Consider the following 25,589-nt stretch of genomic DNA (forward strand, 5'->3'; position numbering starts at 1 on the left):
TATTTGAATAGTGCCTCAAGGTCACTCATGGTGATGGCAGTAGAACCCTCAGTAGCAACAACAGTAGTGACAGAGGAAGATCCAGGCTTTGAGACATTCTTGAATTTAGAATGCCCTCCTTTTGGTCTTGGAGGGCATGTGGGACAATGTTCAAGAATATAACCGTAACCATGACAATATTTGCATTCTATAATAGGACAATAAGCAAAAGCATGATCAATTTGATTACAATTCTTACAGAGTTGATTGCCAGATCTCTGATGTAAGGATTGAGTAATTGCAAGAGCTATTTCAAATTGAGAAGTTTTATCCAAACTGAGATGAGTCTCTTCAAAAATAATCTCTTGAATAGTAGTATCCAATGATGGGAGGGGATTTCGATGTAGCAGGAACGCTCGAACAACCTCATATTCTGGTCGAAGAGCCATTAGAACTTGAATGAGATGAAGATGATCTTCGCTGATTTTGGCTTGAGATATTTGATTCCAAATGGGTTGGACCTGGGCAAGAAAATCATTCACAGATTGACTTGCTTCTTATTTCAGATTATGAAGAGTAGTCCACAACTGATAATAGTGGGCAAAGTCCAGTAGTCTGATATCGATTAGCTAAAAAATCTCAAATTTCTTTTGCAGAGTCATAATTAGCAAATTGGATGTGAATGAACGGGACAGAGGTATTGCAAAACTATGTGATGATCTGATGATTTTTACTATCCCAATCCTCAAGATGGTTAGCAAATTTTGCATTAGTTTCATTGTTCTTTTTTATTGGCATAGTGATATCTCTTGTAACAATATGCCAAAGCTTGCGACCTATCAAAAAACTTTTCATTCCTTGAACCCAAATATTATAATTGAAACTAGTCAGAAACATTGCAATAGGTTTTGAAATATCAGATTTCTCCATTGGTTTTCTGGTCCGTAGCAGAGTGTAGATTGATAACAAGATAAAGAGAAAAAGTGATATAATAACAGGAATGAAAGAATGAACCAGAACAGGTTGTAGAGAGAGAAGAGAGACCCCGTAAACTAGGAATAAAAGCCTTAAGGCTCTGATACTATATTAGCAGAAAGAACACAAGTGATGCTCGAAAAGATTATGTATATATATGCTGTCTTATTTATAAAGATACTACATCTATTTATACATGAGAATATGAGCTAATTTTGGCAAGAATAATAATTACTGTATTTATGCTAAACTAATCTCCTATAATCATGCTAATTGCTGTAATTATGCTAAACAAATCTCCTATAATAATGTAAAGATAGATTTTCCTATAATCATGCTAACATCACCCATACCTGCAAAACCATCACCAAAACCACTATTTGAGCTCAACAAAAGTGAAGGAGGGCAGGGGAAGCCTTGGGGAAATTAGAAGCTCAGCAATTCCAAGAGAAATCTTCGAGAGAAAAACCAGACGAGAGAAAAATCAGATGTTCCCTTTCTTTGCTTATGTTGAGACACCTCTCCAACTTCATCTTTCCTACAAAAAAGTCAGCTACGAATAAAGAATTTGGAACTTGTTGGGGTAGGTTTGGTCACGTCCAAAGTGCTCAAACTCTCACGCACATAGAGACAACGTAAGTAGAAAAAGAAAGAGGGTGAATGTGATAGGGAGAGGTGGGGGGTATAGTCTTTTTCTTTCATTTTAACAATAAAATAGGGACTTTTTAGATGGAGGGATAAAATTATTAATGGAATCAAATTAGAAAGATTGATTAATGTAATGTCCAAAATAAAGATACCAATTAAATTTTTTTTTTTGACAAATAAGATACCAATTAATTAGTATGCTTAAAATTAAGATGCCAAGTACTTACTAAACATGGAAGAGACTAGCTGGACCAAAAATTTATTATGAATGATGTATGGGCTGGGCCTCCTGAGGTTATCTATTATCGTGCAAAATCCAACGAAGTTAGGCCTTTGTATTGGCAAGTTGTCAAGACGGACCATGGATGCGATAAGTGATGTCGATTTATGTTTCTTACCGTAGGCAGAACATTTTCACTGCTGCATCCCAAGCCAAGCTCCCCAACAAAACCACAAGATAAATAAATAAAAACCCAAGCAATCAACAGGCTGAAAATTGAAACTCATTGCATGAAACTTTTTTTTTTTTTTTAGTGGAAATGCATGAAACATTAGCTAGTAATATGACGATATAATTGGCAGTGATGCAATTTTCTCCAAGGAGCTTGAAACCAAATCGTCTAAGTTCATGAGCCTTCTCATGCTGTCATGTGCTCTCCATTTTACCTGAAGGTAACAACTCAACCACACTTTACATATTCTTTACAGCATTTTTTTATGAATATATATTTATCCAACCATTTGTTCATTTGCTTATATTAATTCATGGCATTTGTAGTAATTAAGCTGTATGCATAATGTAAGATTTAAACATATCTAATTGTCTCCTAGCTACAGCCTACGCCTAGAATCCATTGAGGGTTCACCATACTCGAGAATCTAAACTACCTCTCTATTCATGCTTTTTATTGAAAGAGTAAATTAATCGAAGCTTCTTTACTTAGATACTCTAAATATTATATTATAGAAATTTGTTCATACTTTCAACATGAAAAAATTACAGAAGCAAATCTATAATTTCACAGTTTCACTTCATAGTTAAACGTGACTAGCTAGATTGTGTGTATCTAGTCTTCGTCATCATGAGCTTAGAAACCAGCATACTTACTTTCCACGCCTACTGTACAAATTAGCAATAAAGAAAACGAAAACAATGTGCATCCCATTAGAGTCTTGCTAGTTTGAAACTGAACTTTACATAAAATGTTCAAGTATAATTTATAATTAAGCAGATTTTTTTAAGCTAATCACCATTACTGGGGATAGATTAAGGTCTTTATGCAAGCTTTACATCTTCATGTGGGATGTTTATATACTAGCCACACATTCTTGAGACCTTAAACTTTTGTACTTTAAACTGTTTTTAATTCATTTCCAAACTTCTGTTCTGAGCTTTGCTAGTTATGGTTTTAATATTTATTTGAAGCTGTTAGTTGAGAGTTGTGAGGGGACCACAATGTGCTCCTGGTTTTGCAGAGACAACGGTCCTTATTCAAGCTGTGGTCCCCCGCTCCTTTTTGTAGCCCATTTGATGGCACAATACATTAACAATTTTCATAGTAAAATTGAAGTGGCAGAACCAGAGGGCTCTTCAGGACAAAGATTGAGTGGATGACCACACCAAACTAAAAAAAGACCAAGCCCTAGTATAATAACTCAGCATTAGGTGTTGATGGAAGAAAGATCATAGAAAGTAGCTAGCTAGATTTAATATTTTATCTATTACATTTATAAAGTGTTTCCAAATGAGTTATTATGAAAATGGTTATCTAATACAGCAAACCTTTTTAAATGAGTTATCTAATACATTTATGAATTAATATTTATTCATAAATATATATTCTGCATAAATAATAAGTCAATTTTCATTAAAATAAATTATATTCAAATTTTATTTTTCTAATAAAATTTCTTTGCTTGTAAAAAAATTGCATTAAAATTAAATTTAAATATTCTATGTCAAATCATTTCATATAAATATACACAGAGATGAAAAATACAAAAACGAAAAATGATATAGATTTACTGATATATTTCTCCTATATCTAATTTTTTTTAAGGCCACCTATGGTGACAAAAATATGAATATGTGCAATTTACATGCAAAATATATAAATACTATCATATATCTTGTGTTTTATTCTATTATTGACAGATTTAAATAAAAAAAAATCCTAAATTTACATGTATATATTGCCCCACTAATAAAAATTTCTAGATCCATCCCCCTCCTTCCTTCCACTCTGAGAATAAACTCTTACATTTACATTTGCCCTTTTAATTCCACTCCCATATAGATAGTGCTAAGATTTTCTTTCCTCGCAGAGTTTTTATATGTTCCTTTTGAATAAAGTGGGGGCTAGAACACTAGTGAGAAGTTAGAATAGCATTAGAGAAGTTGACAAAGGGACTTGAACGAAAATCAAGATTCTAGACAACATGATGAAGAATGTGCATAGAAAATCAGGAAATTTTGTTGTAACATGAACTTAATTCTCGTGTAGTGTCATCAAGGATATTTAGAAAATTTGTATTCTCGCTTTCGTGATCCTTCCCTGCGCGCATAAGACAAAAGACCTTTGTACAAAAAAGGATTTAGAAAGCTAAAAAAGTAAGCAAGTGTATGAAAAGCTAGGTGTTGTGATACGGTGGCCTAAACCCTAACAAAGACTGATAAAGACCACTTATGGGAAGCACCTGGATAGCATATTATGAAGAAATTGATGCCCTCTTAGACATTTTGTTTGTGTCGAAGAAAAACTCAATTATTAACATTATTTGTTTGTGGAATATATACCTTCACATATTTTTCGAAACAAAGGCAATTCAATAATTGACTGTCCTACTCTCTTTTTTCTCTTCATAAGCTCTGGGCATTTTTAGTTCTCAAAGGTTACTATTGGCCTTTCTTTAGCTGACAATAACTCTCTCTCTCTCTCTTTTTTTTTTTAGTTTCTTAATTTTTTTTTAATAAATAAGGTAGTTCTTTTATATTTATGATTTTTTTTAAGGATTTAATTATATTTTGCTCTCTTTAGTTGAGATTTTGGTCTGGTATAGCTTTTGTTACTGTCTTCTTAGGTGAATTTTTCAGCTTAGAAGAAGAATTATTTCTATAAGTTTTTAAAGATTTATGCCTCGACCAATTTGATAGAAAAGATAATTTTCAATTAGTCATGAACATCAATGTGAACTTTTGTGATGTCACTAGTTTGTGCATGGTAGAGAACTTTTTGGACCGATTTACTTGAATATGAACGCAATTTTCACCCGTCTACAGCAGCATCTACATATGCAAAGGTAGATAAAAAAATATATTTTCTTTTCTATTCTTATTTTTCTTTCTTTTTTTTTTTTTTTTTTTGAACTGCAAATATTGACTATTACATTTCAAGGCATATAAGGCTAACTTACAAACTGAGTCCAATTACAACACAGTAGAAGAGAAATTAGAGACCCACAAATCAAGCCCTACAATAGAACAAGTCCAAACCATGGTAGCCCACCACCAATCTAAGAACCCTAAACAAACAGAAAAGGGAACAGAACCAAGCTGTCCATCTGCCACAACAAGCTTGATTGTCGATTTGGAAAATGGGAAGAGAAACATTTCTTCATCCCCAACCAAAGCTCTGATGAAGCATTTGAATAGCCAAAGGCCACCCAGAAAGACACAGAAGCTTAAACAGCATCAGATCTCCAAGGCTCCACCACCCAACATTGAAAGCACAGCTCAATCTCTCCAGGAAGGTGATGCAGCAGAGCTCACTGGCCTCTCAATCTCATATAGCCATAAGGGTGAGCTTCCATAAGAGAAGAAGAAGCATAAATCCCCGGAGTTGCAAACGTCCACCTATGATTATCCCTCCCTTCAAGCAGAGCACAATAACTAGACCCAAGATAAAACCAACACATGCTGCAAACTCATCTTCTTACCTGCAGAACATCAACAAATCACCCTCTTCATGAAGATCCAACTTCTGCTATCAACAAAACAAAACCAGAACTATACAACCAACCTGAGGTGAGAGGGAAGCCACCAACAAGCCGGATACACCATCTTCGAGACAAGGGAAGCCAACCAGAAAATAAGCTAGGCTAACCCGAGAGGACATAAAATATGACCAAGAGAGTTGAGAGGATTTTCTCTCTCTATCAAACTAGAGAGAGATAATTTTTCAAATCTTTGCAAGGGTATCTCTGTTCATCTTCAAGTTTTGTTGATGAGTATAGATGTAAGAGCAAAATAATGTATTTTATGGATTTTATCCCATGAATATTTGAATGAAAAAGTGCCTAAAGTTAATTCAAATTAAGAAAAAAAAACACTTATTTTATAGAACTTTTTGGGGGATATGCTCAAAAAATATTAGTAGACGTATATAACGAAATTATTAGTTTAGTATATACTAGGTTTATATCATTTGAATCTGTATTATGAGGTATGATGAAATTTTTACGCTGATTGTAGACCTAAACTGACTTGGAGGAGAGTAATACAATATAACCTGGGACATTTGAGGATTTAACTCAAAATCGTTTAGAATGGAGAAAAAAAATCCATATAACCGACCTCAAATTCTTGAAATAAGATATAGTTGAGTTGAGTTGTACAGTTAGATTCTTCAATTCATAAGCTCGCAAACATATGTAATGAAGTACAATCTCTGTCAGAAACTGTGGATATGGAGTCTAAACCTTTCTCCAAGAAAAAGGTACACATTTCAAACACGGTAAACACTTGTATAAGAATCTAAACTTGTGGATTATCATATACATATTTTTCATGCGCCGCAGGGTACCACTCCACCACTTTGGGTCACCCACTTTAATTGCCATTTCATCTTTGGTAACCCTAAGCCTATCAATATCAGAAAAAACCAGACTAAAGACTAAACTATGGGTTCTCTGAAGAAGGAGAGGTTAACCTCTACCTCTAACACTGCCAACTCTAATACTGCTAATATGAATAAGAAGCAGAGTTGCACCAATCCTGGTTGCTTCTTTTGCTCCATGAAAGAGCAAAACTTGTCACTGAGGCGAGCTGGAATAGGCAGTTGTTTCAAGGAAATGCCAGTCAAAGACAGTCAAGAACACGTTCTGGTGCTTAGTGGTCTATGGAACATTGCTATGACACAGCCAGATGATCCAGAGTTCCCATCCCTCGGCATCTTCGATTGCATGGCAAGGTTGATCCAAAAAGGTATTAATGATAGAAGTTGGCTTCTTAGGGATGAAAACATATATGTCCCTTATTATGCAGCTCATGTAATCGGCTCTTACACTATGAACAAAGTTGAGTTTGCAGAGAAAGCTGTTGAATCAGGTGTCATACCACCATTAATGGAGCTTTTACGAGGAAAGATTAGTTGGGTGGAGCAAAGAGTAGCGGTTAGAGCACTTGGTCATCTGGCAAGCTATGAAAGAACCTTTGCAGCAGTAGCAGCGTACGAACGAGAGGTAGTGCAATTAACCATAAAGCTAGCTTCTACTTGTCTTGATGCGGTGTTTGCTAATTTTGTTGGGGTGAAGGATGTAGAGAAGAGGTTGAAGTATCATAGTAACTTGCTTACAAGAGGAGTTGGAGGGCTAGACATGGAGAACAGAAAGGCGGAGGAGTGGGCCAGCCAAATTCAATGCTGGTCTCTTTATCTTTTAAATTGCTTTGCTTGCAAAGAGAGGTGTTTAGATCTCATTTGCAGGCAAGAATTTTTAAAATATTTGTGTGGAATGTGTGGTGGATTGGTGAATCATTCATCACCTGCAGGAGTTGGACTCATTAGAATATTGTGCTACAGTAAAAATGGCAGAAAGAGCATTGCTGAATCAAAAGAAGTTATAAACAATATATGCAATCTCTCGAGATCTTCAGATGATTGGCAGTACATGGGCATCGATTGTCTTCTGTTACTTCTCAAAGATCAAGATACCAGGTATAAAGTCATAGAAATTACCACCTTGTTTCTTGTAGATTTGGTTGAACTTAAAAGCCTTGGCGATAGATTAAATGTGGGTGAAGCAATAACAAAAGCACTTCTTTTAGACTATAAACAAATCAAGTTGAAGGTAAAGAACAAAAATGTTCTAAATGTGTTACAAGAAATGTGGAATTTGAAAGTAGAGAGGAGAAGAAGAGAGAAATTAATGCTGTCAGAAGAAAAGGCTGAGGAAAGGAGAGTTTTGGTGGGATTAATAAAGCAACAAGGAAACCACATGTTTTGGTTAGGAAATATAGAAGAAGCATTAGTGAAGTATACTGAAGCACTAGCTATGTGCCCGCTAAGGTTGAGAAAGGAAAGAATGGTCCTTCATAGTAATAGAGCTCAGTGTCACTTGCTGCTAAGAGACCCAGATGCAGCCATTAGTGACTCAACTCGAGCTCTTTGCCTATCCAACCCAGCAAACTCTCATAGCAAAAGCCTTTGGAGGAGATCACAGGCGTATGACATGAAAGGGTTAGCTAAAGAGAGCTTGATGGACTGTATAATGTTTATCAATGGCTGCATCAGAACTGAAACAAGCAAACACTTGAAAATCCCATACTTTGCAGCACGTATGATCAGCAAACAGACGGAAGCAACGTGGCTATTTGCGGGTGCCAAGTCAAGGGCATCAATAAGTCAAGTGGATCAAGCAGTACAAGAATTGGATGGTGATCATGACTTGCAGAAATATGAGGAAATAATGAAAATTAGGATGAAGAAAAAAGGTTTCATATCTCTGGTAAGTATAAGTTAAAATCCCATATATATCTGCCCATAGTACATAATTTTTTCTGCTATTATTTCAAATTTAATGCTCTTTCTTTTTTATTAAAAAAACTCTCAAATATGGCATGCTAAGGTGTTGATGAGTTCTGCTCTTGGAGCTTTTTTCAGGTCTGTCAACCATAATGGAAGAGCCGCTCGTGGGAAAAGAGGTGAGCAAAAGAAAGCTGGGGAGGCGGCCAAGAAGGCGGAAAAATCTGGTTATTGTGGCCATGGCAAGGCTTGTGGTGGGTACTTTAGGTTTTGGCCTTCTGTTTAGCCTTATAGAAGTTGGGATTTGGACCATCATGTTGATTTTACAATTAAGTTGGAGAATGAAATTAGGGAATATTACTAATTTCTGAAATTTTATTCTCCGCGCACCTCACAAGCAAATATTGTGGAGAGGACCACTTGATCATAGTAACCAAAAAAAAAAACAATAATAATAATAATAATAATAATAATAATAATAATAATAATAATAATAATAATAATAATAATAAGGGCAACTTATAATTAAGTCTTTAAAATATAAGTAAAACTTACATATTAATTTTTTTTAAGTAATGATTTAATTTTTAAATTTTAATTCTATTAATAAATTAGTTCAGATCATTAATTGCTTTCAATTTAAAATAATTAATCTCTGAAATTTTATTTTATTATCAAAATATTTTCTATATCTAAATTTTATATTTAATTAATTATTTATTTTACTTTTAGATAATTAAATAAAATTATTTAAATTATTTTATATAATTATTTAAATATAAAATAAATAATTACTGAAATATAAAATTTACATATACGGACAATTTTGTTAATAATATAAAATTTTAAAAATTAAATTATTTTAAATTAAAAAGTACTTAACGATTAATTTAAAACGTATTGACTAATTTATAAACAGAATTTAAATTTGATGATCAAAATGATGCTAAAAAATATATAAAAACTAATATATGAATTTTAGTATACCTCAAAGACTTAATTATAAATTACCCAAAAAACCAACGTTCCATTAACGTCTAAGAAATATAATCCTAGCTTAGTTCTTACATGTGACAAATTTCAAATTCAAAATCATTGATTTTTTTTTTTGAATGTTTCAACGTCTAGAATTGATGTTGTTATTAATGCTTAAATTATTTTTCAACACTAGCTATATTGAATCATATAGTTAGACACGCGAGTCATTGGTGTAAAGTTAAAAGTTTGATTGTCTTTGTGCAAAATTTCAAAGAAATCATGGTTGTTTTGGGCTGGGTTAGGCAGATTGACACCAGCATGCAACTATCGACAATTTTTGTTTTGATGTCTACCGCTTTTTTATTTTTTAGCTTAATTATTTTTTAATTTAATATTTTTTACAAAGTTTTCAAATTCCATCCGATTATTGTAGTGATAATCATAGAGGGTTAAGTATTAAAGTTTAACACTATAAAAATAAAAGCTCTTTCAGTGACAAAATAAATCCGTCGTTGCAAGTCTAAACTCTGTCGCTAAAATTATTGTGATGGTAAAAAGTTCTGTCGGTAAAATCCTCATTGGTAATTTTTTTACGAAGGGAAGTGAGTCTGTCACTAATTTTAGTAATAGAAAAAGTCGTCGTTAATCAGTTTGGCATACAGCTGTTGCTTAATTCCATTGCTCATTTAGGATAGAAGAAATCTGTCACTAATTTATTTTGTCTCTTAATCCGTGTTCATTTAGTAAAAAATTTATTATTTTCATCTTAGGTAGGATACCTACAAAATGAAAGAAATTTGGTCAGAGGTCTATTCAAAATATTTCCAGTGCGAATCGTTCGACACTCAAGTTAAAATTCTTAGTTTTGCAGGTAAAAGTATAGAGATAGAAAAAGTGTAAAGAGAAATAAAAAAAGAAACTCCTTATTTTTTACTCGGCCCTATTATATATTAAGGTATATTTTATAAATAGGAGCATATTTTTTAACATATTTTATAAGTGAGAGAATATTCATTAACTAGAGATATATTCTTTGGGTTATTTTTTTTATATTGTATCACAACTCATAATTAAAGACAACATACCAAATACAATTAAATACTCCATATAAAGTATCTTATGTTTATATTAAGTAATGAATAAATTATAACTTACTATGTTAAGTTTTTCCTGAATTAAAATAAATAAAATTTTAGCTTATTAAAAAAAGTAATAACTAAATTTACATTAAAATTAACTAAAAGGTACCACTAGTATTTTGCACATTATAAAGTGCAAAAGTTAAACAAATTGTGAATATAAAATAATACAATCACTTATATTTATCCTCCTGTGAAATGCAGAATTTGAAATGGGTGGCTTTGAAGATGCGGTAAACTGAGTCCCAATAGTGGCCATGAACTCCTTGCGAACCTGTTTAAATATCTTTGCTCTCATTCTATTTGTACGTTCTTCTACCAACTGCTCAATTTCTTCATGTGTGATGATAGGCTGTAAAGATGAACTAGATGAGCAAATGTGTATGACTGGGAGCTAAATGTTCTGGCAAAGTTGGATTTTGGAATCTTAGAAGACTCAAAACTACACACTCTTCCCTTATTAACACCGTCAGATACTTCAATACATTGATCCACATCAAATGTAGGTTTCTAAATATTAATTTTTTGGGATATATTTTTTTTAAATCATCCCTTAAAAAGAGAACTTTCTTCTCTTTTTCACTAGAAATTTTGAGACAAAAGTATATATTAAGAGATGAGTTTGGTACGTTTTATAAAATTTTTAGTTAACTATGGCTAACAAAGAATCTCTAATTGATTTTCATTTAAAGGCAATTTGTAAATATGTCTCTAAAGATATCATTTATCCCGCTACTTTTTTTTAATAGCTGCCAGAGAAAATTGAAAATCATTTTGGGACGAAAAAGTTGCGTCACCAATATATATGCGCTAAGTGACGATTTAAGAAAACCTCACTAGTTGGTCTTAAGAAATATTAAAAAACAAAAAACTACACCGTTTTAGAATTAAGCAACTAGCCCTAAACCTCGAGCATTTATCCAGCTGCAGCCCTCTCCCCCTCCAAACCTTCCTCATCCTTCATTTTTCCCTCAACCTTGCTCAATCTCATTTCCCTCAACCATATTCTTCCTCGTTCAATTCTTCCCGTAACCTTTTTATTGATAGCTTCTTATTCCCTCAACCTGTTCATCCTTCATTTATTCTCTCTGCTTCTTCGGTTCTTGACTCATTTGCTCAATGGCTCCTTTTCCATCTCTATATATCTATTTATATTCGATGAATTGGTTCTTATTTTTTAATATTATCATCGCTCTGCTTATTGTGGGAATTTTTTTTAATCTATTTATATTTTCTCTGTGTTTTTAGAAAATAGTGTGACAAACAATAATTTTGTTTATTTTTCTAATTCTATTTCAAAATCACTGAAAAATAGTGTGATAAAATGAATTAATAAATAAACTTAAAATGAATTAATAAATAAACTTACTTCGACTTGTGGAGATTTGCCATCAATGAATTATTGCTACCCTTTTTTGTATGAGTTTAATATTTCTAATTTATCACATTTTTATATTAAAGTATTTATTCTCTATCTTAGACTTGACTAAATCATTTTAATCGACACTCTCTCATTTCATCCCCAATGTGTATTACATGTACTTTTTGGCAAATGTGATTGTTTCTAGTTTTATCTTTTATCATAATACTAAACATTTGTCTTAACATTTGAATTTTACTCAACTCATCTTGTGAATATGTCGTATCTTATATGCCTAACATTTACTCAAATATAACATAACTGACCTCACTACGTTTCTATAGAACATAATTTTTACTTTGCTAAAATTCCTATAGTGGTATAAGATCGAATAAGATACCCTTTTACTCTTCTAATTCATAAATCCTATTTTTATCTTGTGAATTGCATTTTTTTAATAATAAAACCAAAATACTTCTCACCTATTAGTAATTAACAAAAAAAAAAAAAAATCACTTCTCAAACGATGTTAAAGACGTCCATTTTTATACTACGGTGGTTAGCTTAAACACACTAAAGATTAAGTTTCTTTCTCAGGTAATTTTAATTAGACGTCAACTCCTTAATTTGAAATAGGTTCATTTAATATTATTATTTCTATAATATTCATAACAGAATTATTTTTATTAATTCAACTAATCCTGTGGCCGGCGATCTCTTATGTGGGAATAAATTGCAAGTGATGATACAGTTTTATGGGAAAATGAAACTTGATTTGCTGTGGTTAGCATAATTTAATGTTAATAATTTAGGTTTTCAAATGGATCGATTGTTTATAAATTTTGCTAATTTATTGTTTGAGTTATTACGTAGAGTATCTAAATTTTAAAAGCAATATAAAAAGAGAACATGTATAATGCTGTCTAATCAAGGATGGAATACCACCATCGTGGCTTGTGAAAGGAGAATTAGATAATTTCGAATGTGTCATTTTTAGAATAAATAAACTTTACATCATATCACATATATTCTAACAAGTTAGTGTCAAGGAGGCAATTAATCGTTTAATATGTAATATATTCATAAAAGTTGAACTCATATTAGTATTTGCAAAACTTAGTGGTAATTGCATATATATATTAATTTGAGAGACCCAAGTTCAACTCTTCCCACTCCCATATATGTAATTGATGTTGCCTTGAGCTCTTTTGACCAATTTGGATGTGATGTGGGACCTATAAGAAGGCATAAAGTGAGGTTGGTGGCTCTTAGGCAATCATTGCGGCACTCTAAGACTATTACTGGTAAGAGAGCTTGGTATGAAGAGAATGTTCGTAGAGAATTGAGTAGAGTAACATACCGGAGGTTTGGAGTTGCTTTGATATATATATATTGAGCTAGGTGAAGATTGTAAGCGGTTGCTAAACATCTGCAAAAATGCAAGATACAACTGTGTGATCCTAAAATTCTCGGTGGGGTTATCTCATGTCAAGTGCGGTCTTTATCTAGACTATCATTTGAGCCATGATTGGGTCTCATATCTAATAATTCGAATGATCCAAGCAATTGAACTATATCCGCGCATCCCACTAAGCTCCCGAGTCACATAGTGCCAAACCGAGTATCCGAGTCATCAAATATAAACCATCTACCCCTTTGACTATTTTACTGAACCAATTTACTATTTGACCGAGCCACATTAGTGTGTGTGTATATATATATATATATAATTGGCTGGTTCTTATCTTGACCAACATAATTAACTTAGGATGTTTTGAATTCTAACTACCTTGTTGAATTGTTACCCTTGATGAAATATCCATTATACTTGTCGAAGTCAGTACTCAACTAGCTGAAATTCACAGAGCCACTCACGGCCTAAAACCTTTACCACATCATCGATTTTGTTCGTTGTTGCAGTCTCGCCTGTTGAACTCTCAACCACGGGTCACAACCTCCTCCCATACTCCATTTTTCCTTCTTTCTCCGTCTCACACTTATTGTCACACCGTTAACTTCACCCATTCAACAGATTTCAATGTCAATTCTTCTATTCAGAGCTTACTCCTGCAGAATATGAACAATTTCAGTTTGAGTTTGTCTTTTGCTTTGATTTCTTGTCCAAAAAAAATTTATGATTTTTAATTAATTAATTTTTTTTTTTTTTTGGAGTTGAATGGATTTTTGAGTTCTTTAGTTAGATCATGATGAGATTGAACTTTTGCTATTGAATGTGAAGAGTTATATAATATATGGGCTTGGTTCGATTTCTATATCCCTTCGAGGAAAGGGACTCCCAGTTCTTAGACACCTGTCTTAGTAGACTGGGTTAGGTTCATTTTGCTTATGTACTGGGCTTTACCTAGCCCATGAATGAAGACTTAAAGTTGTTGAAAAAAGCAAAATTCTTTTGAAGAATCACAAATTTTATGATTCATTTTCACTTATTATTTTGATTCATTTAGTTTCAAACTCACTAAAGCTTATTAATACATTTTCACTGATTTTCTTTCATGATTTAAGGTGTCATTATGTTATATTAAATAGCTGAGCTCATATAGCGCAATACAAATATATGGAATGATTATACAAGTCTTTATAGTAATTAGTTCTTTCAATGTACGTTATTCGTTATTATACTTATTATACTTATTCATAATTTAAAATTAAAATTTATATGTAATTATTTTTATTTTTTTACCTTTGATATTTTTAATCTAATATTTTAAAATTTATATCAATTTTTTTAACTTAATCAAATAATCAAATTATAATAATGTTCTATTATTTCATTAATTTAAATAATAAAAGAATTTCTCACTCTCATCTTTTTTTTTTCTTTCTTTTCCCTTTCATGAATTATTTCCCCTCTCATATCTCTTCAGCTTCACCTTAATTTTTTTTTCACTTTTAAATACTATTTTGCTAAAAAAATTAATAAAATTGTTATTGCAAAAATATTTTTTTAACTTTTATTTTGTTGAATTAAGTTTAAATGTATCAGATTGACATATTTAATATAAATTTTTAAAATTATGATAAAATTATTAAAATTTAATAGAATATAATCTCTTTTTTATCTTAAAAAACGTATTTCCAATTAGTTTATCAATATGTTTATTTTTAGGCCCCTCGTACTAAACACGTTTCATCAAAAGCTTTAAGATATACTGTCTTCTATATGATATTTAATTAATTTAAAATAATTAGATGAATTTCAATTTTTGAAGTACGTATTAAATTAATTAATTATTAAATTTATCATTATAAGTCATCAAAATATAAGAAATTAAAATTCTAAATATAATTCTACTACCCTTACCGAAATTGTCCAAATACAATATAAATTAAAAAATTAAAATCTAAACATTCTATTAATTTATTTTTATAATTTTAAAATGAAAAAACCAATGCACCAACTAATTTTAAATTTTAATGATTATATTTGTTTTTAATATATTAATTTAATATTTTTATGTTTTCATGTATATTGATAAAATTCAATCTTGTTTAATATATATTAAAAATTATGAAAGATCAAAAGAAAAAAAAATATTTTCAAAGAAGTCTATTTTTATAATTTAACGTGTTTTTTAAAATGTTATATAATATTTTTTTTCTCTTATATTAATAATTTTCTGTTTTAAAATATATTTAAATTGTTTATTAAGTCAAGGTGTAATTCTTTTGGAAAATGAATTATATTTAATTTGTTTTTTCTTATTCTTTTAATTTTTTTTAATTTTTTTAGTTTATTTGTATTTTGATAATATTGTAAATAATTTAAAAAATAAATATATTTATAGAATTATTTTAAAATATATTGAAAAAATTATTAAAGAACAAAAGAAAAATATCTCTAAAGTAGTTTTTTTTTTTTTAATTTGATGTGCTTATTAAAAAGTTATATAATATTTTTTTTCTCTTATATAATAATTTTCTGTTTAAAATATATCAATATTATTTATTAAGTTAAGGTAGAATTTTATTAGGAAATGACTGCTATTTATTTGGTTCTCATTTCTTATTCTTTTAACGTTTTTTCCTTAAATTTTTTAGTTTATTTATATTTTACAATATTGTAAATATTTTTTTTCCAAATTTTTTAATATGCAAGATTTTTGAAAAAAAAAAAAGTGAATTGAATTTAATATCCACTTCAAAAATGTCACGACCCAACCTATGGGCCGGACCGGCACTAGGACCTGGGCCAGCCTAAAGCCCCCGAGGCCTGTAGTAAGCCTAACTATTCCTCAACCCAACTCTAAGGCCCATTTGGGCCCAATTTCAAAAATTCAACCGGACAGAGTCCGGCCATAAAATAGACCTTTTATTGGGGAGTTTTTGACTCACCCGACCTGTAAACACAATATATAATCAATTTGGGAGCTCAGCTCACCCTCCACATACTCATAATAACATAACGTCAAATGGGAGTTCAGCTCCCTCATCCAGTCCAACATACATGCATATAATAAGTTTATAGGTCCAATATGACAAATTATATTACAGACCGAAATCAAATAAATATTTCTAACACATGCGAAAATTCTAGGAGTTAACAGAATTATACAAATATTACAGACATTAATAGACGACCTGCGAAGAAGAAAAGCAGGTTAACCACAACAATAATCCTCCTGTAGCTTAGAAAAATAATGAATAGGAGTGAGCGTTCGACTCAGAGAGTAAAATATCAATTTTAACCATAATCTCTATAACTATCTAAAACTAATACACCATGTGAAGTGAAATGCAACACCGTCATAAATTTCATACAAATCACATCAAAAAGGCAATTTTGAGCACTCACACACCCAACACTGTCAAACAATACATATATGGAAGCTGATCCCCTATACAACCCTCTTAATCCAACCTCTGCCAGCGAAGATCTCAAGCCAGACTTTCGCTTAATAAACCAATATGGGGTCCCAGCAAAGAACTCAAGCCATTTCTACCCGTCCTGTCCATATCCAACATTATACCACACGCACGCCAACGCACACACACTACTCCAAATTACCACAAACAACATCCATGGCACTTCAACATTTATAAATGCAATGTAAAACGTGCCTAGTGTTTAACTACATAGATACATACATATAAGTGATGCATGGGCATGCTAGAATATATAATAATATCGAAATTACAATTAAAATTAATATTTTACTCACAGACTCAATCGAAGTCACTGTGGCAGCTGGGCGGAGGAGGAAGGCTGTCCCGACTCACTTGATAATTTTATTACAATTATTTAGTATATTTGACTCAATACAAGCTAAGAAAAGACCAAAGATGTCCTAAGTCGTGCCGAAAATCTGGCAGAGTCTCCCCTATACCTAGGACCTACCTAACCTATAAAAGGACTTAAAACGCACTTCTATATCCACAAAATATACACCCACAACTCAATCACATCACACAGCCCCTCTTGGGCCCATTCAAACAGTCATCAATCATAACATGTAAAATTACAGTTTAGTCCTTATAATTGACCCTTTTGCAAAAACTACCCAAATGAGCTCTAAAAATTCTAAAACTTTGTCTCGCGGTCTTTAGCAATATTACTAAGCTAATGTAAAAGGGATCATAATTTTCTAAGCTACCATGAATATTTTACGGATTTCTAATCCAATTCAAGCACTAAACAATTAAGAAAAAGTAAGGTTCGGATTTACCTATGCCAATTCCGACTTCGGGGACGCGCTTGGGACGTCTGACAATGGTAGGCTAGCCAAAATCTCGACCCAATTCCAAGACTTTTTCGATAGCCTGTCTGTCTGGCCGGAAATTCACAGACCTGGGCAACCGTCGAATTTTTGTGAATTGAAGGTACTTACACGAAGCCCACAACACAAGGGTTAGTACATAATTTTACAGAATTTTCTAAGCTCATTTAGTACTCAGAAAAAATACTTCGAAGTTTCGTGGGACCCACTGAAAAAACGGTGTCAAAAAATTTTGAAATTTATATTGCCGCGAAGCTCTCAACGAGTGGAGCGCGCTGGTACTCTCGGTTTTCTCGTGGAGTTCACGGTTTGCAAGAAATCTAGCCCAAAAATCGAAATGGACTAAAACTTCCCGGACAAAAATTGAGCAAATCGCTCAATGGATTTTGGTGTTCTTGGTGTCTATGGAAAGCTCTCGAGATGTAGATAAGTTTAGACACAAGACCCGGCCCAAACGGTTGCCGGATCGGCTGGATTTTGGCTAGGAAGCCAAAACAGCCCGCGCACATAGGTGGGTTTTCGCGCGTGTTCCGACAGCCTGGGACGTCGGCCGGCCGAGGGAAGGCACTGGGGTGGCACGCCGGCAAGGTGGGGAGGGCTAAGTGGCGACGGTGCGGCGCGGGGAGGAAGGAGGAGAGAGAAAACGGGAGAGAGAGAAAGAGACGGGAATGCGCGGGGAAGGGAAGAAAAGAAGAAGAAGGCCAATTCGAACCAGTCCGGTTAGATTCAATCGGTCTGATCCGGTCTGGTTAGATTCAATCGGTTTGATTCGGTCAGTCCGATTCAAGATACAAAATTTTGAATTTTTACTCTGCCTTGGGACCGAAAACGAGGCCCAAAAATTCTGAAAAAATTCTAGAAAACTCAAAAAAATTTGTAGAGTCTAAATATATTTTTATTTTTGTCACGTAGTCTTTAAATTAATTTTTAAAAATCATTAAAGTTTTATATTTTCAGAAAATCGAACCTGATTTCTAAAATTCGAAAAATTTCAAATAATTTTCTAAAATTTAAATAAAATAAAATATTAATATTTTCCCACAAAATAATAAATTTAAAAATTAGGGGTATTACATTCTTCCCCCCATACAAAAAATTCGTCCTCGAATTTTACACAAGGCAGAATAAGGTACAGAATTACACATTGAATATATAAGGGTATTTACTACGCATGTCCACTCTGATTCCCAGGTGCACTTTTCCATTGACTGACTCCTCCACAAAACCTTAACTGTAGGGATCTATTTTGATCTTAGCTGCCTCACTTGGTAATCCACTATGGCTACAAGTTGCTCTTCAAACATCAGGTTTTCTTTCAATTCTACTACATCCGGCTGTAGCACATGAGAAGGATCAGGTATGTATTTCCTGAGCATGGAGATGTGAAATACAGGATGAACATGAGAAAGGTTAGGAGGTAACTCCAACCTGTAGGCAACTGCTCTAACTCTATTAGTAACCTCAAAAGGTCCAATATACCGAGGTGCCAACTTGCCCTTCTTTCCAAATCTCATGACTTCCTTCATCGGAGAAAACTTCAGGAATACATAGTCGCCTACTGCAAACTCTACATCCCTCTGTCTGGGGTCTGCATAACTCTTCTGCCTACTGAAAGCTGTTTTCAATCGTCCCCTGATTAAAGGAACTATCTCTGAAGTGTACTACACTAGGTCTACATCATGCACCTTCGCTTCTCCCATTTCTGTCTAACACAGAGGAGAACTACACTTTCTGCCATATAGTGCCTCATAGGGTGCCATCCCTATACTGGAGTAATAACTGTTGTTGTAGGCAAACTCTACCAAAGATAGCTGATCATCCCATTGACCTCCAAAATCCAAAACACTCGTGCAAAGCATGTCTTTCAGTGTTTGGATTATCCTTTCGGACTGTCTGTCTGTCTGAGGGTGGAAAGCGGTACTAAAGTTCAACTGCGTGCCAAGTGCCTCCTGCAACTTTCTCCAAAATCGAGAAGTAAACTGGGGCCCTCTATCAGATATTATGGAAGCAGAAACTCTATGCAATCTAACTATTTCTAGAATATAGAGCCGAGCGTACTGTGCAACAGAATATGTGGTCTTCACAGGCAAGAAATGAGCTGATTTAGTCAGACGGTCTACAATTACCCATATCGAATCATATTCCCACGTGGTACGAGGCAACCCAGTCATAAAATCTATAGTAATTATTTCCCACCTCCATTCTGGGATAGGGAGCTCTTACAGCTTCCCTGACGGCCTCTGGTATTCAAACTTCACCTTCTGATAAGTCAAGCACTTGGACACAAAGTCTGCTATGTCTCTCTTCATGTCATTCCACTAATAGCTATCCTTCACATCATGGTACATCTTGGTGGAGCCTGGGTGGACATTGTACAGTGTATAGTGTGCCTCTCGTATGATTTCATTTCTAAGATTGTCTACATTGGGCACACATATCCTGGAACCTTGCATAAGGGTGCCATCACTAGCAAATCTAAACTCACCACCTTCACACTGCTGTACTATTTCTATGATCTTCATCAGTTGTTGGTCTTTATGCTGGGAAACTCTGACTCTGTCTCGCAAGTCTAGTCTCACTGAAAAATGAGCCAACAATACCCCCTCATCTTAAAGATCTAAGATCAAACCTTGATCCATCAACTCATATACTTTCTGAATCAACGGTCTCTTCTCTACTGATATGTGCGCTAAGATGCCAGAAGATTTTCTGCTCAACACCTCTGCTACTACATTGGCCTTCCCAGGATGGTACTGAATGGTATAATCATAGTCCTTCAGAAGCTCCATCCATCTCCTCTATCTCAAGTTTAAATCCCTCTGTTGGAAGATGTACTTCAAACTCTTATGGTCGGTGTATATCTCGCACACTTCACCATCCAGGTAGTGTCTCCAAATTTTTAGTGCAAAGACTATAGCCGCCATTTCCAAATCATGGGTGGGGTAGTTCTGCTCATGCCTCTTCAGCTGCCTTGAAGCATAAGCCACTACTTTTCCATTCTGCATCAAAACACACCCTAAGCTAATTCTGGAGGCATCACAGTACACGGTATATCCTTCACCACTCGTCGGTAGTGTCAACACAGGGGCAGGAGTTAGACACTCCTTAAGCTTCTGAAAACTTTCTTCACAGTCATCTATCCAAATGAATGGAACATTCTTCCGAGTTAACTTAGTTAGGGGAGCTACTATCCTGGAAAAATCCTGCACAAAATGCCTATAGTAGCCAGCTAGGCCCAAAAAACTTCGCACCTCAGTGACTGTTATAGGCCTAAGCCAGTTAGTTACAGCCTCAATTTTCTTGGGACCCACTTGAATGCCTTCACTAGAAACCACGTGTCCCAAGAATGAGATGCTTTCTAGCTAAAATTCACATTTTGAAAATTTGGCATATAGCTGGTGCTCCCTCAAAGTCTGCAACACTATCCTCAAATGCTACACGTGTTCTTCCTCGGTCCGAGAGTATACCAAAATATCATCTATGAATACGATGACAAAAAAGTCTAGGAATGGCTTGAATACCCTGTTTATCAAGTCCATGAAGGCTGCTGGTGCATTAGTGAGTCCAAAAGACATCACCAAGAACTCATAATGACCATATCTTATCCTAAATGCTGTCTTGGACACATCCTCATTCTTGATTCTCAACTGATGGTAGCCTGATCGTAGGTCTATTTTGGAAAAGAATCTAGCCCCTTGGAGCTGATCAAACAAATCATCGATCCGAGGAAGTGGATACTTGTTCTTCACAGTCACCTTGTTCAGCTGTCTATAATCAATACACAACCTCAAGGATTCATCTTTCTTTCTCACGAATAGAACAGGAGTGCCCCAGGGTAAAGTGCTCGGACATATGAAACCCTTGTCCAAAAGCTCCTGTAGCTGCTCCTTCAGCTCTGTCAATTCTGCTGGTGTCATCCTGTAAAGCGGCATTGATATGGGGTTTGTACCCGGAACAACATCAATACAGAACTCTATTTCCCTTTCTAGTGGCAACCCTGGAAGCTCCTTAGGGAAGACATCCATGAATTCTCTAACAACAGGAACATTTTCCATGTTAATACCTTTTACAGATATATCTCTCACTAATGCCAAATACCCTTGACATCCATGCCTCAATATTTTTCTAGCACTAATTGGTGACACCAAATTATATGGAGCCACGCTCTTGTCACCATCAAAGCTAAACTCTTCCATACCAGGTATGTGGAAATACACCTTTTTATTTTTGCAGTCTAAAGTGGCATAATGAGTTGCTAACCAATCCATTCCCAAAACTACATCGAAATCCATTACTGGTAGAGGAACCAAGTCTGCTGGGAGGATTCTTCCATCCACTATTACTGGACTACTCGGAAAAACCATATCTATATCTATGTTGTCACTAAGCGGGGTAGCTACAGACAAAGGGCATTCTAAAGTTGTAGGGTTCCTACCCAATCTCATGGCAAACACTGGGGAGACAAATGAGTGCGTAGCACCCAGATCTATCAAAACACGAGCCTCATAGGAACAGACTAGAAGAATACCTGCCACAACTGCATTGGAAGCCTGAGCATCCTGGTGGGTCAGGGTGAAAACTTGAGCTTGACCCATACCCTGCGTTGTAGAACCCTGATACTGACTTTTACCTCCTGATCTGTCTCCAAATCCATGTCCTCCTTGTCCTCGGCCCTGTTGGCCATCGAATCGATCACCGCCATGCCGAAGCACTGTGATACAACTGTCGAGGAACATTTGCAACAGAACCTTGTGACCCCATCTGTGGCTCACTGAACACGGGGCATTCCCTAGCAAAGTGACCTGGTTGGCCACACTTGAAGCATACTCCTGAACCCATCATACAGGGTCCTGAATGTCCTCTTCCACACTGTGCACGAGGTGCAAAGGAGGATCCTGAACCAGACCCAGAACTGCTGTACCCCAAACTATGACCACTGCTGGATCCATACCCTGGTCTGAATCCTCGAGATTTGTATCTAAAACCACTCTTCTTGTTCCTACTTCTTCCTCTGTAATGACTTTGGCCTTCGCTATCCGTAGTACCCATGTGGGGAACACCTGAAGAACCCTCTGCTCTATTTTTCTTTGCCCTTCCACTGTCATCTCCAGTGTAGCTAATATCAATCTGTCGGGCTTAATCAACTACCACATCAAAAGACTGATCAGACATCATGGTCAGGTTTGCATACCTCCTGTCCAGCCCCTTTAGGAACCTTTTCACCTTCATACTTTCTGTAGCCACTGCTGTAGGGGCATATATGCTCAATTCCAGAAATTTTGTAGCATATTCATCTACAGACCTGCCATTCTGCCTTAAGGCCTTAAAGGCCCACTGCTTTTGATCTCTGAAACTTTTTGGTACAAATCGATTGATAAATAGTTTCACAAACTAGGTCCATAACAAACCTTCCATCCGAGGTAATATATAGTCATTCATCCATTGTATAGGTATAGGCCCCATGACATGCTGCACACACTCTATGAGCCTCCTGTCAGTCAACTGCAACTCCATCCCTGCCTGTTTGCAGGAATTCAAAAATCGATAGGCATTATCTGACACATCATATGTACTAGGCACCAACTTCTTGAAATTAATTATTTGTTTATAAGGTTCCTCTCTTGGTGCGGTGGACTGCTGCTGTTGGGGATGGTGGACCATATACTGTGCCATCATATCGATGGTTCTCTACAAACCAGCTAGAGTAGCTGCCATTGGGTTCATGGGACCCTGTGCCATAAAAGACTGATCCTGAACTGGTGGCAGCTGCTCTTCTACTTGAGCAGCTCTAGGCCTCTTACCCCGCCTCCTCGGGGCAGGTGCCTCATCTTTGCCGACACCTCGTCAGGCACATCTGATTCTGGTGCAGTGGCAGCTCTCCTACTCTACACATTTTCCTGAAATTCAATAGCATTAGCCTACAAAATTTCAAAATGGCATGTTACACAACTCTATAGACTCATATTTACGCATAATTATGTAAGGTAGAAACTGTAAGCAAAGATGACAATGCAAGACGAATGCAGACCCTATTTTTCGCATGTAACTCCTATTAGACTCTTCCTAACACTTCAGACAATTTTTCCCTATGAATCTGGAGCCTAAGCTTTGATACCACATTTGTCACGACCCAACCTATGGGCTGGACCGGCACTAGGACCTGGGCCAGCCTAAAGCCCCGAGGCCTGTAGTAAGCCTAACTATTCTTAACCCAACTCTAAGGCCCATTTGGGCCCAATTTCAAAAATTCAACCTGACAGAGTCCAGCCATAAAATGGACCTTTTAACGGGGAGTTTTTTACTCACCCGACCTATAAACATAATATATAATCAATTGGGGAGCTCAGTTCACCCTCCACATACTCATAATAACATAACGTCAAATGGGAGGTCAGCTCCCTCATCCAGTCCAACATATATGCATATAATAAGTTTACAGGTCCAACATGGCAAATTATATTACAGACCCAAATTAAATAAATATTTCTAGCACATATGAAAATTCTAGGAGTTAACAGAATTATACAAATATTACAGACATTAATAAACAGCCTACGAAGAAGAAAAGTAGGTTAACCACAACAATAATCCTCCTGTAGCCTGAAAAAATAATGAACAGGAGTGAGCATTTGACTCAGAGAGTAAAATATCAATTTTAACTATAATCTCTATAGCTATCTAAAACTAATGCACCCTGTGAAGTGAAATGCAACACCATCATAAATTTCATATAAATCACATCAAAAAGGCAATTTGGAGCACTCACACACCCAACACTGTCAAACAATACATGTATGGGAGTTGATCTCCTATACAGCCCTCTTAATCCAACCTCTGCCAGCGAAGATCTCAAGCCGAACTTTCGCTTAATAAACCAATGCAGGGTCCCAGCGAAGAACTCAAGCCATGTCTACCCCGAAGGACAGGGTCCCATCGAAGATCTCAAGCCGTGTCTACCCATCCTGTCCATATCCAATCTATACCACACACATGCCAACGCACACACACTGCTCCAAATTACCACAAACAACATCCATGGCACTTCAACATTTATAAATGCATTGTAAAACGTGCCTAGTGTTTAACTACATAGATACATACATATAAGTGATGCATGGGCATGCTGGAACATATAATAATATCAAAATTATAATTAAAATTAATATTTTACTCACATACTCAACCGAAGTCACTGTGACGGCTGGGCGGAGGAGGAAGGCTGTCCCGACTCACCTAACAATTTTATTACAATTATTTAGTACATTTGACTCAATACAAGCTAAGAAAAAATCAAAGATGTCCTAAGTCGTGCCGAAAATCCAGCAGAGTCTCTCCTATACCTAAGACCTACCCAACCTGCAAAAGGACTTAAAATGCACTTTTATATCCACAAACTATATACCCACAACTCAATCACATTACACAGCCCCTCCTGGGCCCATCCAAACAATCATCAATTACAACATGTAAAATTATAGTTTAGTCCTTATAATTGACCCTTTTGCAAAACCTACCCAAATGAGCTCTAAAAATTCTAAAACTTTGGCCCGCGGTCTTTAGCAATATTACTAAGCTAATGCAAAAGGGATCATAATTTTCTGAGCTATCATGAATATTTTACGGATTTCTAATCCAATTCAAGCACTAAACAATTAAGAAAAAGTAAGGTTTGGATTTACCTATGTTGATTCTGACTCTAGGGACGCGCTCGGGACATTTGACAACGGTGGGGATGTGGGGTAGCTAAAATCTCGACCCAATTCCAAGACTTTTTCGGTAGCCTGTCTGTCTGGCCGGAAATTCACAGACCTGGGCAACCATCGAATTTCCCCGAATTGAAGGTATCTACATTAAGCCCACAACACAGGGGTTAGTACATAATTTTTACGAAATTTTCTAAGCTCATTTAGTACTCAGAAAAACACTACGAAGTTTCATGGGACCCACTGAAAAACGGTATCGAAAAATTTCGAAATTTATATTGCCGGGAAGCTTTCGACGAGTGGAGCGCTCTGGTACTCTCAGTTTTCTCGTG

General features: G+C 35.1%; 1 protein-coding gene and 1 long non-coding RNA gene across 3 annotated transcripts; one reads left to right on the forward strand and one right to left on the reverse strand.

Annotated features, from left to right (window-relative positions):
- Nucleotides 1-4,907: 4,907 nt before the first annotated feature.
- LOC110651668 (uncharacterized) lies at nt 4,908-6,057 on the reverse strand. The gene is made up of 2 exons (XR_002494228.2): nt 5,622-6,057; nt 4,908-5,538 (listed from the first exon to the last, which is right to left on the reverse strand). It is a non-coding gene; the product is annotated as an uncharacterized LOC110651668 (long non-coding RNA).
- A 170-nt stretch (nt 6,058-6,227) lies between these two features.
- On the forward strand, nt 6,228-8,744 carry LOC110650496 (uncharacterized). 2 transcript variants are annotated; one of them, XM_058133945.1, is made up of 3 exons: nt 6,228-6,317; nt 6,400-8,325; nt 8,481-8,744. In XM_058133945.1, exons 2-3 carry the CDS (start codon nt 6,502-6,504, stop codon nt 8,493-8,495), a joined length of 1,839 nt encoding a protein of 612 aa, XP_057989928.1. In that variant the 5' UTR covers nt 6,228-6,317; nt 6,400-6,501; the 3' UTR covers nt 8,496-8,744. The 2 variants fall into 2 exon arrangements, with proteins under 2 accessions (XP_057989928.1, XP_057989935.1); XM_058133952.1 differs by lacking the exon at nt 6,228-6,317 and having other exon boundaries at nt 6,357-6,805; nt 6,911-8,325.
- The last annotated feature ends 16,845 nt before the right edge of the window (nt 8,745-25,589 follow it).

This window comes from Hevea brasiliensis, chromosome 2 (genome assembly GCF_030052815.1).
Source record: "Hevea brasiliensis isolate MT/VB/25A 57/8 chromosome 2, ASM3005281v1, whole genome shotgun sequence".
NCBI classification, from domain to species: domain Eukaryota; kingdom Viridiplantae; phylum Streptophyta; class Magnoliopsida; order Malpighiales; family Euphorbiaceae; genus Hevea; species Hevea brasiliensis.